At 45.9% G+C, this 17,776-nt stretch overlaps 1 protein-coding gene across 3 annotated transcripts in view; it reads right to left on the bottom strand.

Annotated features, from left to right (window-relative positions):
- The window catches only part of EVPL (envoplakin), a 48,064-nt gene that overhangs the window by 11,716 nt on the left and 18,572 nt on the right, over positions 1 to 17,776 (bottom strand). The window contains exons 5-14 of one of the 3 annotated variants that reach the window (XM_044000130.1): positions 17,160 to 17,285; positions 16,334 to 16,372; positions 15,835 to 15,996; positions 15,031 to 15,138; positions 11,343 to 11,438; positions 8,991 to 9,116; positions 6,861 to 7,007; positions 4,791 to 4,945; positions 4,258 to 4,355; positions 1,782 to 1,954 (exon numbers count right to left, since the gene is read on the bottom strand). In XM_044000130.1, the coding sequence (XP_043856065.1) occupies positions 1,782 to 1,954; positions 4,258 to 4,355; positions 4,791 to 4,945; positions 6,861 to 7,007; positions 8,991 to 9,116; positions 11,343 to 11,438; positions 15,031 to 15,138; positions 15,835 to 15,996; positions 16,334 to 16,372; positions 17,160 to 17,285 (1,230 nt within the window). The remainder of the gene's footprint in view (positions 1 to 1,781; positions 1,955 to 4,257; positions 4,356 to 4,790; positions 4,946 to 6,860; positions 7,008 to 8,990; positions 9,117 to 11,342; positions 11,439 to 15,030; positions 15,139 to 15,834; positions 15,997 to 16,333; positions 16,373 to 17,159; positions 17,286 to 17,776) is intronic. The other 2 variants (XM_044000131.1, XM_044000132.1) reach the window with 2 other exon arrangements.

Genomic DNA, 17,776 nt, shown 5'->3' with positions numbered 1-17,776 from the left:
CTAGCTGCCCCAGGGGGTAATATCTTAATGGGTCTATGGACCCAGATAAGAAAAAAAAATTTACACCATCATTTTCACTAATCTTTGGTTTCCTTTGCCAAGCTATATATTTTATGCATTTCAAAATGTTATCCCCAAAGGGTTCATGCAGGGAGTGCTGGTAAATGTTTAACAATCAGTTTTCCCAAAACACATAACACACTTTTAAGTTTAATCTGTATTATTATTAACATTTCCCCATCACTTTCTTAAGTCTAGATATCAACAAAACAATAAAGGAAGCCTTGATTTGTAGCATTTACTGATTGCTAAGGTATAAATGCTGATACTGAATATTTAACAATCGGCTCTCTCAAGCCAGTTTAAGCTGGCTTCAGCACAAACCTGGGGCCATGGAGCAAAATAGGTTAAGGTTAAGAAGCCTCACTCTGGCACCTCCTAAAACAAAGCTCATCTTCTGCCATCAAGCCAATTCTTCCTTCCTGTTTTCCCATTTCTGTTAAAATGACCCTCCCTCACTCTAAAGAGGCACCAAGTCATGCCAATTCTGTCATTAAACTGTTTTTGGCACTGGCTCCCTCACACCATTCCTTCCCCACTGTCACCACTATGGATCAGATCTTCCATATGTCTCTTTTTGTAATAACAAGAGGTCTCCCCACCTCCATCCTGTCCCATATAACACAGATGGAATAACATTCCCCAGTTGCCATCTCCAAATTCCATAGCCTGGCATTCAAAGCCTTACACAATCTTTCCAGCCTTATCTTCTTCTTCTTTTTTTTTAAAGTGAGGCAATTGGGGTTAAGTGACTTGCCCAGGGTCACACAGCTAGTAAGTGTTAAGTGTCTGAGGCCGGATTTGAACTCAGGTACTCCTGACTCCAGGGCCAGTGCTCTATCCACTGCGCCATCTAGCTGCCCCCCAGCCTTATCTTCTTTTACATGCCTTCATGCTCCCACCAAATAGACCACTTGCTTTTTCTGCTCATACTGAATTTGCTTTGCATTTTCTCACATCTGTAGCTTTTTCCTTGCAATTCCTAGACCCTAAACCTCTTTCCCAAGGGGTAGCTAGGTGGCACAGTGGATAAAGCACCGGCCCTGGATTCAGGAGGACCTGAGTTCAAATCCGACCTTAGACACTTGACATTTACTGTGTGACACTTACTGTGTGACCCTGGGCAAGTCACTTAACCCCAATTGCCTCACTAAAACAAACAAACAAAAAACCCCACAAAAATCTTTTCCTGATATCTTTTGTTGTTGTTGTTGTTGTTTTTGGTGAGGCAATTGGGGTTAAGTGACTTGCCCAGGGTCACACAGCTAGTAAGTGTTAAGTGTCTGAGGCTGGATTTGAACTCAGGTCCTCCTGACTCCAGGGCCGGTGCTCTATCCACTGCACCACCTGCCTTCCCCTCCCTGATATCTTCTTATGGAAATCCTATTCATTTTTCAAGGCCTAGTTCAAAGGCCACCAACTCCATGAAGCCTTCTGGGATTCCCCCAACCGGATATAATCTCTCCCTCCATTCAATTCACATTATACTGTCTTTGTACTTCATTTATGGCACATTCTGCCTCTTAATATTGTTTGTATACGTGTCATCTCCTCTACTAGATTATAAGCTCCATGAGAGGATGGACTATGTCTTATTTATTCCCCCATGGAACCTGGCACAGTGCCTTCACATGGTAAGCATTCAGTAGATATTGGTGGAATGAAGGTCCTATTTCCATCACCCTGTCCCTCCAGGATAGAACTCCCATAGTTTTGCCTACCTCCTGGCTCCGGATACGAGTGTTGAGATCATCCAGAGGGGTCTTGTGGTTCAGGGGGGCACGGACCCAGCCCAGAATCTCATGTTCTATCTGGTTCAGGTCACTATCCAACTGGGTCAGCTGGCTCAGCAGCTTCTGGGCTTGGGGGTTGACCGGGGCACTCCCTGAGGGGGCTGGTGGAGGAAAGTAGAACAGGGGAGGTTGGCTGAATGAGAACTCAACTCCTAGAAACCCCTTCTCCCTACTCCCCTTCCCCCCAAGCCCCATTCTCAAGGAGCAGTCACCACTACCTACGGAGGTTTGAACAGAATCCTACACTTGGCACAATAAAGCCTGGAAGGGATAAAGAAGAAAAGAAGTTCTGGGGAGATAGGAATGTGGCTCCTTATCTGTGAATGTGAGTGACACAACCCTAAGCACAGGAACCACCAAATTGTGCAACTCAGCTTATAGGGAGCAGAGAAGGAGGAATGAAGTAGATGAGGGAAGAATTCTTGGTGTGCTTTTCAGACATGGCCACTGTGGAAGTTTGTTTTGCCTGATTACACACATTTGTTCCCAGGACTTTGTTTTTCTCTTTCTTTTTTGCCAATGGAAGGGGAGGGGTGGGGAAGTGAAGGACAATATAGTGATGGGGTAGCAAAAGAAAGAAAAGGAAAAGAGGAGAGGGTCATTGAAGACTTTTTTTTTCAAGAGAGAGAAAGAATAGAAAAAAGGCCAGAAAGAAGCACAAACAAGTAGGACTGCTTTGAAAGCTACTGTGGAACTTAATACAGACTTTTTTTTAAAGCAAGCTGTACTTAGTAGACATTTGTAGTTTCATGTGCAACTCTCTTTTTCTGTCCATTTTATTTGGTTATTGTTGAGAGTAGAATAAAAATAAATTGAAAAGAAAAGGCATCTAGGTGGTAGAGTGGGTAGTAAGTATATGTTGCTAAATAAATGTTTAACGACCAGCTCTCTGGGAAAATAATGCCACAACACACTTTGAAGTTTAATCTGCATTATAACATTTTATCTACCACTTTCTTAAGTCTAGACAATCAAGAAACAATAAATCAGGGCAGCTAGGTGGTGCAGTGGATAGAGCACTGGCCCTGGATTCAGGAGTACCTGAGTTCAAATCTGGCCTCAGACACTTAACACTTACTAGCTGTGTGACCCTGAGCAAATCACTTAACCACAATTGCCTCACTAAAAAAAAAAAAAAAAAGAAACAATAAATCAAACCCTAATTTGTAGTGTTTGCCAATTTCTGAGGTGTGAATGCTCACAGTGAAAATTGAACAACAGGTTCTCAAGCTCATGTGAGTTGCCTCTAGCATACATCTCTGGTGGTTCACTTGACCTAGAGTCAGGAAGTTGTTGTTGTCATGTCTTTTAGTCCTGTCCGACTCTTCATGACTCCATGGACCATAGCATGTTGTCTATGGGATTTTCTTGGCAAAGATACTGGAGTGTTTTGCCATTTCCTTCTCCAGTGAATTAAGGCAAACAGAAGTTAAATGACTTGTTTATCCATCCATCCATCTATCTATCTATCTAAGTATCTATCTATCTATCTATCTATCTATCTATCTATCTATCTATCTATCTATCTATCTATCCATCCATCCATCTATCCATCCATTCATTCGTCTGTTTGTTTTTTCCTCAGACATATATTTAGAATTTTATTTTTCCAAATAACAAGTAAAAACAAATTTTGACATCAAATTTTTAAAACTTTGTGTTCCAGCTTCTCTTCCTCCATCCCTCCCCATTTCCACCCCCAAGAACTCAAGCAATTCAATATAAGTTATACATGAATAGAAATGACTTCTCTAGGGTTCATACAGCTAGTAAGTATCTAAGGTCAAATTTGAACTCAGGTCTTTCTGATTCCAGGCCCAGAGTTCTATCCACCGAACCACCTAGCTGCCTCCTAGGCAAACAGAGGTGAAGTAACTTGCCCAGGGTCACACAGCTAGTAAATGCCTGACAGATTTGAACTTCAGGCCCAGTACTCTATCCACTGAACCAAGTAGCTGCCCATAGAGTTAGGAAGACCTGAATTCAAGTCCAGATTCAGACACTTACTAGCTGTGTGACCCTGGGCACTTCACCACTGCCTCTATTTCCTCATCTCTAAAAAATGGGGATAATAATAACACCTGACTTCCATGGAGGTTATGAAGATAAAATGCAATAATATTTTCTTTTTTTTTTCTTTTTTAATTTTTTTAGTGAGGCAATTGGGGTTAAGTGACTTGCCCAAGGTCACACAGCTAGTAAGTGTTAAGTGTCTGAGGCCGGATTTGAACTCAGGTACTCCTGACTCCAGGGCTGGTGCTCTATCCACTGTACCACCTGGCTGCCCCTTGGAAATATATTTTACAGGATTGCACACATATAACCCTCGTGTCCTTTGTACCCCACTGCACACCCCCTTTATGCCCTCCATATGATGTCACCACCATCCCCTGTGCCCTCATACCCTGCTTGCTGGGCTGCACTAGCTCGCTGGCATTAGTCACCAGACTGCGCTGGAGGTCCTTACATTTCTGTTTCAGTGCCTGCAGCTCAGACTCCAGCCTGGGATAGGAAGGTAGATGAGAAGATAACTCCCCCCTTTCCCTCCCTTTCTTCCCTCCCTCCTTCCTCAGTGTCCTCATTGGGGCACTCCCACTTCCTCCCCCACTCCCCAGTGCTGATAAAACTGTATCCTGACCCAGGAAAACCCAAAGGAAGATGGAGAGAACTAGGGCAGTGTACTAAGGTAGGCAAGTCTTCAGAGACCCAAGGTGCCCCTGGCTTGAGCCCAGTTTTGTGGGCCCAGAAAATGGTGCCCCCACCTAACTGGCCAAAGAGAAGGGGCAGGGGTGTGGAACAACTTGAGGTGTGGAGAGACTATGGGACAGGACCCAGAATTGAGGGGCAGGGGAGGAAATGTTCAAAGGAGGAGTCAGGAAGGTCAGGAGACTAGAAATCAGCAGGTCCCCTCCTGGGCCTCCTGGACCATCCCCCTACCTGCCAACCCTAGCCACGCCATCCAGGTCAGGTGGTGGGATGCAGAAGCAGGCAGCAGGGGCTCTCTTGGACTCCCCTCCAGGGCCCTCCACCACCCAGGTGTGGGGGTCGCTGTTATCCTGCAGAGTGTACTTCTCTCCCCTAAATAGTTGCACCTGGATGGGGAGGAGATGTTTTTGTTTGTTAGTTATGTTTTTTTGTTTTTGCAGGGCAATGAGGGTTAAGTGACTTGCCCAGGGTCACACAGCTAGTAAGTGTCAAGTGTCTAAGGCCGGATTTGAACTCAGGTCCTCCTGACTCCAGGGCCAGTGCTCTATCCACTGCAACACCTAGCTGCCTCCTTGGTTGGTTGGTTTTTAAACAGGAATCTGGAGCCCAGGTTCCTCAAACATGACACTATAGCTGCAGTCCCCATGTCTCTGTCCCGGCTGTACCCCGCACCTGGAATGCTCTGCCCTCTCGCTTCTTCCTTTTATTTTCCCTCTTGAGACTCAGCTCAGCTCTCAGTCTGTGCAGGAGGCCTTTCCTGCTCCCCTTCCATGCTGATGCCTTTCCCACCCCTCCCTGATCATTTTTCCTCTGCTCTGATCATGATTTGCATGTACCTTGTTATTCACATGCTGTCTCCCCTATTAGATTGTGAGATCCTTGGAGGCTGGGACCGTGTTTTTACCTTTCTTTGTAGTCCCAGGACTTAGCATGGTGCCCGGCACAAAGTGACTGACTGACTGAGGCTGCTGCACCATGCTAGGAGAACCCGGGGACCTGCAGAAGTGGTGAAGGTTTCTATGGATCTACTCCGACACCAGTACTGGTCTGCAGGTGGATCCCCTTTAATGCAATACCTTCCTGAGGTTTCCTAAAAGCCCTGGGCCACCTTCTTGTGGGGCACAGAGTTCCTGGGGACCCTGCTCTCCAACCACTGAATCTGGGTGGGGAGTGAGGGTCCTGGGGACTTTTTGGTCCTCTACAGGAAATTTTTCTCAATCCCTCTTCTTTTTTTGGGGGGTGGGGTTCAACAAAGATTTATTGACTGTATACAAATCTGTAAATGTTTTAATATAGCACGTGAGGAAATTCTACTATGAAAAGAAATGTTTTCATGTCAATGTAGGCATAAAAAAAATCTACATTCCCCTGGATCCCTTATGTTTAGATCTAAAGTTTTAGAAATTGCAAAGGTGGGGTAGCTAGGTGGTGCAGTGGATAGAGCACCGGCCCTGGCGTCAGGAGGCCCCAAGTTCAAATCTAGCCTCAGACCCTTGACACTTACTAGCTGTGTGACCCTGGGCAAGTCACTTAACCCCAATTGCCTCACCCAAAACAAAACAAAACAAAAAAGAAACTGCAAGGGCAGTTTCATTGGTTAGAATGATTCTTTGGAAGCCCAAACAGAAGCATGTCTTTTTTGTTTTGTTTTGTTTTGTTTTGTTTTGTTTTTTAATCTAATCTTGGGGGCAGCTAGGTGGCACAATGGATAAAGCACTGGCCCTGGATTCAGGAGGACCTGAGTTCAAATCTGGCTGCAGACACATGACACTAACTATCTGTGTGACCCTGGGCAAGTCACTTAACCCTCATTACCCTGGGGGGGGGAACCTAAATGTGCCAAAAATTAAAAATAAATTAAAAATTACCAAAAAAATCTAATCCCTCTTAATTCTAGTGCCTTTCCTCTGTTGATTATTTTATATTTATCTGGTATATAAACTGTACCTCTTTCTTTGCGTGTTGTCTCCCCCCACTGGATTTTTTTGTTTGTTTGTTTTGTTTTTGCTGGGCAATGAGGGTTAAGTGACTTGCCCAGGGTCACACAGCTAGTAAGTGTCAAGTGTCTGAGGCCGGATTTGAACTCAGGAACTCCTGATTCCAGGGCTGGTGCTTTATCCACTGCGCCACCTAGCTACCCCCCCCACTGGATTTTGAGCTCCTTGAGAGCAGGGACTGTCTTCTGCCTTCCTAGCATTTCACATGATCCCTGGCACACGGTAGGCACTTAATAAATGCTTATTGACTGACTGACTGACTGACAGGGTGTAGAGCCAGGTATGCCGGCAATATTGCACTTACATCACCAGATTCCCAGTCGCAGATACTGTCCACTTGGAGGGGCTTCACCAGACGGTTCCTTCTAAGAGGAAGGGGGGCAATCTCCTGGGCTTGCTTCTTCAGGTCCTTGGTGGTCTTCTCCAATGTACTGAGCTGCCTTTCTTCAGCCTGTGGGAGCAGGGAAGGGAAAGGAAAGCTGAAACCATCAGGAGAGGCCTGGGGCAGACTTGGACCAGAAGTCTTAGAATTTGGAGTCCCGGGGGTCTCCCTAGGACCCCCTCTTTATAACCCCCAAAGAATGTCAAAGACTATTCTTGGGAGAGAGCCTTCTTTCTTTCTTTTTTTTTTGGTGAGGCAATCGGGGTTAAGTGACGTGCTCAGGGTCACACAGCTAGTAAGTGTCAAGGGTCTGAGGCCAGATTTGAGCTCAGGTCCTCCTGAATCCAGGGCCAGTGCTCTATCCACTGTGCCACCTAGCTTCCCCCTTTCTCCATTTTCTTTGCTAATCCATCATTTGTGTCACTCTGAGTGCCTTCCACATGGGTATCTCTAGAATCTCTCATTTAACGGCCTCCTAAGCTTCTTTGGGGGTTCTATTCCCCTTGCTATGCCGACAACTCCCAGCCTCTCTCCTGAGCTCCAGCCCCACATCACAAACTACCCACTCCATAGGCATTAACCTCCCATTTGAATTTACCTTCCATAAACCTGCTAAAGTGATTTTCCTGAAGCTCAGGTTTGACCACACCACCCTCCATCTTCCCCCTTCCCTCTCCAGTAAACATTAGTGGTTCTCTATTACCCCTAGGATCAAGCATCAAATCCTATGTTGGCATTTATATCCTTTTACAACCAGTCCCCCTTCCTACCTTTCCAGTCTTTTAATACATCAATCCCCTTGGCACAGGGGGCAGACTGGGACCACAGTGGATAGAGCACTGGGCCTGGAATCAGGAAGACCTGAGTCCAAATCAGACCACAGACGCTTACTAGCTGTGTGACCTTGGGCAAGTCACTTCACTCTGTTTGCCTCAGTTTACTCATCTGTAAAATTAGCTGGAGGAGGAAATGGGAAATTACTCCAGTATCTCTCCCAAGAAAACCCCAAATGGGGTCAGGAAGAGGTGAACACGACTGAAAATGACTGAACCCCACCATACCAACCCTTCCACACACTGTGATCCAAAAGAGCCTCCTTTCTCTTCCTCACTCAATTCTCCATTTCCTACCTCTGTGCCTTTGTATTGGTTGTCCCTCATGCACTCCCTCCTTAATTCCACCTCTTGGAAGCTATGGCGCAGATGGCACCTGCTACACTATGGCACAGACGGCACCTGCTACATGAAGCCTTCCCTGATCCCTCCCCAGAGTTGCTAGTGAGTGCGCTCCCTCCCCACCTGGTCTACATCATGGATATGCTGGCTTCCTCTTTAGAAGGTAAGCATTTTGAGGGCAGGGACTAACTCCCTTTAGTCTTTGTACCTCTGGTACCTAGCAGAGTGTCTTTCTTTCTTTCTTTCTTTTTGGTGAGGCAGTTGGGGTTAAGTGACTTGCCCAGGGTCACACAGCTAGTAAGTGTTAAGTGTCTGAGGCTGGATTTGAACCTCAGGTCCTCCTGAGTCCAGGGCCAGTGCTCTATCTGTCTTTCACAGAAGAAATGCTTAATCAATGCCTATTGATGGATTATAGAATTCCCCTTGCCCCAGCCTTTGCTACCATGCTAGCTTATCTTGGTCAGCTAGATCAGTCACAATACATTCTTTGAGTACCCGAGACCTAGTTGGAGGGTGTGCGTGTGTGTGTGTGTGTGTGTGTGTGTGTGTGTGCATGTGTGCATGTGGGTGTGTGTGCATGCACCCCTGGGCAGAATAGAGTGAAGGATGGTGGTATAACACTGACATCTGGGAGGACAGTTTCATTTGCTCTCTATGGTAATTAGGCAAAGTAGCTAATTCTGACCTTGGATAAATCCCTTCCCCTCTTTTGGCCTTGGCTTTCTCTTATATAAAATAAGGGAGGTTGGTTAGTTTATTTCTGGGGTCCATGTCGTCTCTGACTTCCTCTGGCTGTGTGACCCTATAGCCTCACACTGGGGACCAGGAGGTTTTCTGTCTCTGGCATCCTGAGGGGTGTGGCTGGGGACTGTCCTACCTCCAGCTGCCGAAGCAGGTCTGATGATGCTCCGGGAGGATCTCCGTGAGTAGAGCAGTACTTAGTGTTCAGGTCTGAGCTCAGCTTCTTCAGAGTCTGGTTGACAGCATCCAAGTTATCCTGAAACTGAGGGTCACCCAGAAGGCTGTCAGCTCCCAGGGTCTTTGGGGTCCTTCTCAACACCACCCTACAAAGGACTAAAACTTCTCTGGAGGGCTTAAGACTAGCCAGGGCTGGGAGCAACAGATAACTAGCCCAGCACCAAAAAAAAAAAAAAAAAAAAAAAGAAAGAAAGAAAGAAAGAAAAGCATTTTTCTCTTTGTATCTTATCTACCTTGTAAAAATGCCCCCAAACCTAAATTCAGGGGTACCTTAAACTGTGTTCCATTTAATTAAATCTTCTCGAGTAACTGAGAGTCAACCCCATTGACAACCTTTCTAAAGTACATTAGGAATAAATACAAAAACAGAAACTCTCAAAATCAAATAGAGGATGGGGCAGCTAGGTGGCACAGTGGAAAGAGCACCAGCCCTGGAGTCAGGAGTACCTGAGTTCAAATCTGGCCTCAGACACTTAACGCTTACTAGCTGTGTGACCCTGGGCAAGTCACTTAACCCCAATTGCCTCAGCCCCCAAAAAAATTAATAAAAAAAAATCAAATAGAGGAAAAAATCCCCTGAAAAAATAAAATAAAATTCATGAGAGCACCTTTGCTATAATCCTTACTTGAATCATTAAGAGGATTGCTGACAGTCCACTAGAAGCAGCTAGGTAGTCCAGTGGATAGAACAGCAGGCCTGGAATCAGGAAGACCCAAGTTCAAATTCAGCCTCACACTTACTGTGACCCTAGGCAAATCATTTAACCTCTGTTTGCCTCAGTTTCCTCAACAGTAAAATAAGGATCATAATAGCACCTACCTCCTAGGGTTGTTGTGAGGGTCAAGTGTGGTAATGTTTGCTAAGCACTCAGCATAGTGCCTGGCACACAGTAGGAAATTTTTTTTGCAAGGCAATGAGGGGTTAAGTGACTTGCCCAGGGTCACCCAGCTAGTAAGTGTCAAGTGTCTGAGGCTGGATTTGAACTCAAGTACTCCTGAATTCAGGGCCAGTGCTTTATCCACTGTGCCACCTAGCTGCCCCCCACAGTAGGAATTTAATAGATGCTTGTTCCTTCTCTCCACCTATATAACTAATTTTTAATTTTTTAAAAAATTGGTGGGGCAATGAGGGTTAAGTGACTTGCCCAGGGTCACACAGCTAGTGTCAAGTGTCTGAAATCGGATTTGAACTCAGGTCCTCCTGAATCCAGGGTCAGTGACTTATCCACTGCTCCACCTAGCTGCCCCCCCCCCCTACAAAACTTCTAAGGTCACAGATATAACTTTCAATGGTTCTAGTTAATGAATGAAATCTGCTGACTGTCCCTAATGACTTGTGACCTCGCCTCGCATGTACACTAACTTCCAGGACATGCTCTGAAAGGATCTTTACTTGGGGGAAAGTTGAAGAGGAGCAGCATCCACACCTGTACTTTCATCCTTGTAGGGAACTTGTGGTATAGAAACTCCCTCCATTCCTGCAGACTGGCTACTCTGTTTGGGGCCCTGCGAGGCCGGATGCCTGGCCAATGACACGATCAATATTTGTCAGAGAAAGGACTTGAATAAAGGTTTTTCTAATTGTCAAGGTCGGTCTTTCATGCACTAAGCTACATTATCTCCCTGGAAACCTGCTTCTCAAAAAAAATCAATGGCCCCCCCTCATCTTGTTTGCTTGTGACTTCTGCCATTCTTAGAAGGAAGGGCAGCAAACAAGAAATTGTGCTAGCTGAGGGCTCTGGTCAGATGACTTCTTAACTGTGGTTTTCTCTTTATTCCATGTTATTTGATTTTTGACTTGGAATTTTATTTTATTTTTATTTTTTGCAGGGCAATTGGGGTCAAGTGACTTGCCCAGGGTCACACAGCTAGTAAGTGTCAAGTGTCTGAGGCCGGATTTGAACTCGGGTACTCCTGAATCCAGGGCTGGTGCTTTATCCACTGCGACATCTAGCTGCCCCCCTGAGGCCGAATTTGAACTCAGGTCCTCCTGAATCCAAGGTCAGTGTTCTATCCACTGCGCCACCGAGCTGCCCCAACTTGGAAATTTTAAAAAGTTATAACTTAAAAAAAAAAAAAAGTTATAACTTGAACTATTTTAAATTCGTGGTCCTCGCGTTCACATTAAATCCATTTTTTGGCCAGTGGAATATTTTAAAACTCCTAATTGTTGGGGTGATTTTTTCAGTGATCAAATGGGTCCCCCAGTCTTCTCTTTGCCACCCTCCCCAAACCAAGCCGGGGCTCTTACCCTGCGGTAGTCTTCCACGCACTGTAGCTGGCTCTCTTGACAGATGCAGAGGTTGAGAAAGTTCTGCCACTCAGTCTTCAGGGCCTCCTGGTGAGCCTGGGGACACACACTGAGCCCTCAGAACCCCGTGGCTGCACCCTCACTCTGACCTCCCTTTAAAGCAGGGTTTTTTCTAATTTCATGTAAGGATAAAAAATTTTTTTTTTAAGTGAGGCAATTGGGGTTAAGTGACTTGCCCAGGGTCACACAGCTAGTAAGTGTTAAGTGTCTGAGGCCGGATTTGAACTCAGGAACTCCTGATTCCAGTGCCAGTGCTCTATCCACTGCGCCACCTAGCTGCCCCTAAGGATAAATTTTAATATTTATTTTAAAATTCTGAGTTCCAAATTTTCTCCCTTCCTCCTTCACCCCCCTCCCCCAAGAGAGTAGGCAATTTGATATAGGTTATATGTGTGCAATCCTATAAAACACTTAACACTTACTAGCTGTGTGACTCTGGGCAAGTCACTTAACCCCAATTGCCTCACCAAAAAACAAACAAACACAAAAACCCCATATTTCCATATTAGTCATGTTGTGAAAGAAGAAACAGACCAAAAGAAAAAAAAAACACGAAATAAAGTGAAAATCATATGTAAAGCAGGGCTTCTTAACCTTTCTTGTTTTGTTGGTATCATGGACCCCCTTGGCAGTCTGGTGCCAAACTTGTGGATCCCTTCTCAGAAGGGGTCTAAATAATTGAACGAAAGGCTAAATTGCAGTTAGAGGGGAGTGAAAAAAAAGATGCGTTTTTCACCATTCATGTTCACAAATCCTCTGAATTCTATCCAGAGACCCCTTGGAGGTGCATGGAGCTCAGTAGAACCCCTAGATCTTATTGCATCCCTTTTGTGCTCCTGTCTTTGTCTGACAATCTGCCCTTTCTCCATACTCAGCAAATGTAGTCCAAATTCCTTCAACCCGCATTCAAGATCCCTTATGATGGAGCTCTAACTGACCTTTTGGCATTATTTTGTAACATTCCCCTTCATTCTCCTCTATGCTCTAGCCCAAGAGTGTCAAGGATTCTTCATGGTCTCTTGAAACGCATCCCATGCTTTCCTTCCTGGATGTTTTTCCTGTGCTGTTCTCCACTTTTTTTTTTTTTTTTTGCGGGGCAATGGGGGTTAAGTGACTTGCCCAGGGTCACACAGCTAGTAAGTGTCAAGGGTCTGAGGCTGGATTTGAACTCAGGTCCTCCTGAATCCAGGGCCGGTGCTTTATCCACTGCGCCACCTAGCTGCCCCAGTTCTCTACTTTTAGAATGCTCTTCATCCCTATCCCCATCCCCATCCATTGATATCTTATTCTATGTGTAAATGTATAGATGGGTGGAAGGTGCAAAGAGGTGAATTTAGGCTTGACGTCAGGAAAAACTTCCTAAGCCTTAGAGCTGTCCAAAAGGTGAATAGGTTGCCTCAAGATGGGGTGGGTTCCCCTTCCCTAGAGGTCTTTGTACACTGAGCCCTCATGAGCCAGGCATGTTATAATGGGGATTTCTTTGTCTATGGATTGCACTAGAGCCTAGCTGCTTTTTTTTTACTTTTTTTTTTTTTTGGTGGGGCAATAGGGTTAAGTGACTTGCCCAGAGTCACACAGCCAGTAAGTGTCTAGTGCCTGAGGCCAGATTTGAACTCAGGTCTTCCTGAATCCAGGGCCAGGGCTCTATCCACTGCACCACCTAGCTGCCCCCACTTCTTTTTTTTTTTAAATAAACATTTTTATTTAAAGTTTTGAGTTCCCAATTCTGTCCCTCCTTACCTCCCTCCCCTCCCCTTCCTGAGGCAGTAAGCAATCAGACATGGGCTATACATGTGCAACCATGCAAAACATTACCACATTAATAATTTTGTACATGAAAGCTCAAATAAAAAAAAATTAAAGAAACAAAGTGAAAAATAGCATGCTTCAGTCTATGTTCAATCAGTATCAGTTCCTTCTCCAGAGGCGGATAATCTACTTCATCATTAGTCCTTTGGGATTGTCCTGGATCATTGTACCGCTGGGAACAGCTAAGTCATTCACAGTCCCTCATCAAATAATATTGCTGTTACTGTGCACAACATTCTCCTGGTTCTGCTCACTTCACTATACATCAGTTCATATAAGTCTTTCCAGGCTTCTCTGAAATCATCCTGCTTGTCATTTATGTATACATAAACTCTTATATAGTATTACTAATGCACTATCCCCTCTTATCTGCATCTCATTCTCCAGAGCCTAGCTTCTTAAACTGCGGGTCGAGATCCCATATGGGTTCATGTAATTGAAGCGGGGGTCACCAAAATTTTGGCAACAGGAAAAGGTTATGTATACCTATTTTATTTACTTATATACCCGTTGTCTTGTAAAAATTTCTTGGGCAAAAAGGGGCCGCTAATGGAAAAAGTTTAAGAAGCCCTGGACTAGATGATCAGTTTTAACTTCTGTGATTCTGTGTTGGAACAAAGGCCACCTCCATGAAGGTGTCTCCAAACCACATCCTCCCCACCTCCCCTCCCCAAACTGGAAGGAATTGTTCCCTCCCAAGTTGTTACCTAGCACTCTATGATTATGTAGCTTCCTTCAACTAATGCTTCAGGGTGGGATGGAAATCACCAGGGTATTCTTCAAGGACCCCTGAGAAGTTGTGGCTGCTCTGGGAAAATATGATCACACTCCTCTTTCAGGGGCAGCTAAGGTGGCACAGTGGATAGAGCACCAGGTCTGGGGTCAGGAGGACCTGAATTCAAATCTTGCCTCAGACACGTACCAGATCTGTGATCCTGGGAAAGAGACTTAATCCTGTTTGCCTCAGTTTCCTCATCTATAAAATGAGCTGGAGAAGGAAATGGCAAACCCCTCCAGGATCTTTGCCAAGAAAACCCCAAATGGAGTCAGAGTTGGATGCAGCTGAACAATAACAATGTTCACACTTTTTCTCCCAGGCTAGATTGTTGTTTCCCTTTTAGACTGTGAGTTCCTTGAGAGCAATGACTGTTTTGCTTTTCAAATATCCCCACAAACACACAAATATATACACACATACATGTTATATATATGTATCAGTGTATGTGTATATGCACACAGACATCCACAGACAAACACATACACAGATATCCCCACTATTTAACCGTGCACATTGAAAGGGCTTTATAAGTGCCTGTTGATTTAATTGAGTGATTTTAAACTTAAGGTCAGAGACTCAGTTTTATTTTATCTTATGTCTCCTCTACTGCCTAGCATAGCACTTTGCATGTACTAGGCACTTATTAAATGTTTGTTGAATTTCCCTGTCAAAGTTTCTCTGTTGGTGTCTGTCTCCCATCTATACATCCATCTTTCCCTCCCTCTCTCCTTTCCTTTCCCTCCCTCCCTCCCTCCCTCCCTTCCTTCCTCCCTTCCTTCTTTCCTTCCTTCCTTTTGTTCTTTCAGTTCATCCACCCAACCATTCATCCATCCATCCATTCATCCATCCCCACTCACAACTCCTCTCCTCCAAATTTTCCTTCTAAGATGGAACTCTTCTCAGGCCTCTTTGGGGAGCCACAGTGAGTCTCCTCAACACTAAGTCCACATCCTGAGAACCCCACTGGGAACTTGGAGATGAAGAGGTCAGGGATGGAAGATGGGTGGCCTGTCCTTAGAGTCCATAAGATAGGCTTCCTACCTGGATGGGCCCCACAGCTGGATGCTTGAGCTCCACCATACGCTCCCCATCATCCTCTAGCTGGTTTACACACTCCTCCTGGATCAGCAGCTCCTGGTTCTTGAAGTGCTGGAGGACAGACAAGGGGAGATGGAAGGAGAGGGGAGATAGGGAGTGTCACCTATCGAGGTCAGGGCTGAATTCCTTAACACAGGGGAGTGGAACACTGCCCTACAGCCCTGTCTCCTTTACCTATCTCTGTCCCTACCCACATCCTTCAACTTTCCCAAATACAGCAACAAGCAGGGGAGTCCCTGATCTGTAGCCAAACTAGGGTGGGATGACCGGAGCTCTGTCCTAGTGCCCTAAAATCTGAGGGATGCTAAGAGCATTTTTGGTCCTTTCAGCAGCATAGAAACAACTGATTGGAGCATAGCAAACTCCTTGAGGACAGACATTCTTTTGTTTTTGTATTTCCAACACCAAAGATAGTGCTTAGCGCCTAGTAGAATGATTAATAAATGTACTGAGACTGATCAATAGAACTAAATTGGAAAGATACCTAAATAAGATGGCAGCTTCCTCTTCTAAGGCTCCAGGTAAGCTCTTCTCTGGCCTACCCCCAATCTCCCACCCTGCCAAGGAGGCCACCACTTCATGGTATCCTGGGTACCTGAAGGTACATGCTATCCTTGGGGATATCTGTCCCTCTCCCCCCTAATGAATCGAGGACCCCTTTGGTGTGGCTCATCCCAAGCGTGTTTTGTAAAAAAATTAAAATAAATCCCCACGTGTAAAAACTGCTAGTTATGACTTGTGCCTGACCTCATATTCCTGGCGCACCCCAACGGGGTCAGCCATGTTGTCACTCCAGTCCTGCTGAAGGATGTGACGCTGCTGTTCAGCCAGGGTGTTGAGCTGCCGGGTACAGTTCTGCAGGTGGGTGTAGAGGCTCCCCAGGCTCTGCCCACGCCATGTGGCTGCCTTCTGTGCTCAGGAACAAAGAAGCCCCCATAGAGGACAAAAAAATGGAGATTCAAAGAAACAGACATGTATACAGAGAGACAGAAACACTTCAAACATTGTCAGGCTTGGGGCCCACATTGATCTGCATATTGATCTATATACTTCACAGTTCCATTTTGATCACAGGTAGCCCTTTACATTCATTCTCCTCCCTACTGCCGGTTGCCTATTGTCCAATCCAGCTCAGCCCCTTGTCCCTACCACGGATCTCAAGAGTGACCCCCTGCCACCTGAGCTATCCCCTCATTCCCCAATAGTCCTTGCTCTGTTCCTGCACCAGGGAGTATTTCTGTCTCACCAGGAGGTCTCGGTATTGGTTCTTGATGGCTGCAGCATCCTGAGGTTAGCAGGGTGAAGAAGGAGATAAGGGAAATTATTATTTTTTTGTTTTGTTTTTTTTTGGGGGGTTGGGGGGGCAAATTATTGAGAAGCTAGCCCTGGGGCAGTGGGGATGGGGAGCAGGGGGGTCATCTGATTGGGGGGTCTCTCTGTATCCTGATCTATCTGAGAAGTATTCCCCAGTCTAGAATCCTCTGTTCTTACCCCACATGGCAACAGGCACCCTCAAGGAAATGCCTCCCAGTTTTCTAGAACTTAACTATGCGAGATCTCAAAGCTGCCTGGTCGGGGCAGCTAGGTGGCACAGTGGATAAAGCACCGGCTATGGAGTCAGGAGGACCTGAGTTCAAATCCAACCTCATACACTTGACATGTACCAGATGTGTGACCGTGGGCAAGTCACTTAACCCCAATTACCTCAACAAAAAAGAAGCCTGATACTCAAAGAATGTAGGATCATAGAGCTAAAACCCGAAGGGACTTTAAAGGCATCAAATTTAACCCTCTAACTTTACAGATAAGGAAACCGAGGCACATAGAGGTTAAGTGACTTGCTTAGGGTCACACAGCTCATAATTACTTGTGTGCCCCGAGTCTTTGTTTCCCATTTGCTACAAAGCACTGCTTCAGGTCATTTCTGAGTAGGGGGAGGAAGGGAACAGGCTTTTAGTTGTCATAGAATGTCACTGCCTCATTTAAGCAGGGTTCCCATCATGGGCAGGTCAGGCGGGTGATGGGTGCATGGGGAGGTGGAGGGTGGGTTCTGGGAAGACGGGCTCACCCACCGGGCCACTGAAGCAGCGAAGCTGCTGTCCATAAGCTTCAATCTCCCTCTGCAAGATGTTGTGCTCTGCGATCTGCTGCTCCAGTTCTGGCATGCCTGAGCCATACTGCCCCTCACAGATCTGTTTCTGGAGACAGAAGCAGGGGCCGGCATTCAGACAGGGCCCAGGGAAGAGGTGGACGTGAGCTCCTTCCACCCAGGGCTCCCTAGAGCCTCCCTCCCTCCTGGAGCTTAGAGACTCAGAGCATCTGAAATTCACATCTCTCTTCTCTTTGATGTCCACCACCATCACCCACTTGAGGATGATGAAGGTAAACGGGCTAGACCTGAACACTGAAGGTATCCCAGGCAAGTCACCTACAGTGCTTGCTGCAGGAAGAAAACAACAGACAACAAACAACAACAGCAACAACAACAACAACCTGGGGCTGGGAAAAAACACTAGCTACATTTGGTCATTGGGAAGATGGAGGCCAGGCTGGATAAGTTGGGCTGTCCTCTAGGGCAGGTTGTCCCCCACCTCTGCCAAAGCCTCCACCATTCTCTCAGTCAAAGAGGCATGAAGGCTTGGACTGTTGGCAAAGAACTGGAAGAGACCTTAGAGATGATCTAGACCAG

This window comes from Dromiciops gliroides, chromosome 4 (genome assembly GCF_019393635.1).
Source record: "Dromiciops gliroides isolate mDroGli1 chromosome 4, mDroGli1.pri, whole genome shotgun sequence".
NCBI lineage: Eukaryota > Metazoa > Chordata > Mammalia > Microbiotheria > Microbiotheriidae > Dromiciops > Dromiciops gliroides.
This window is presented reverse-complemented; position numbering and strand designations above follow the sequence as displayed.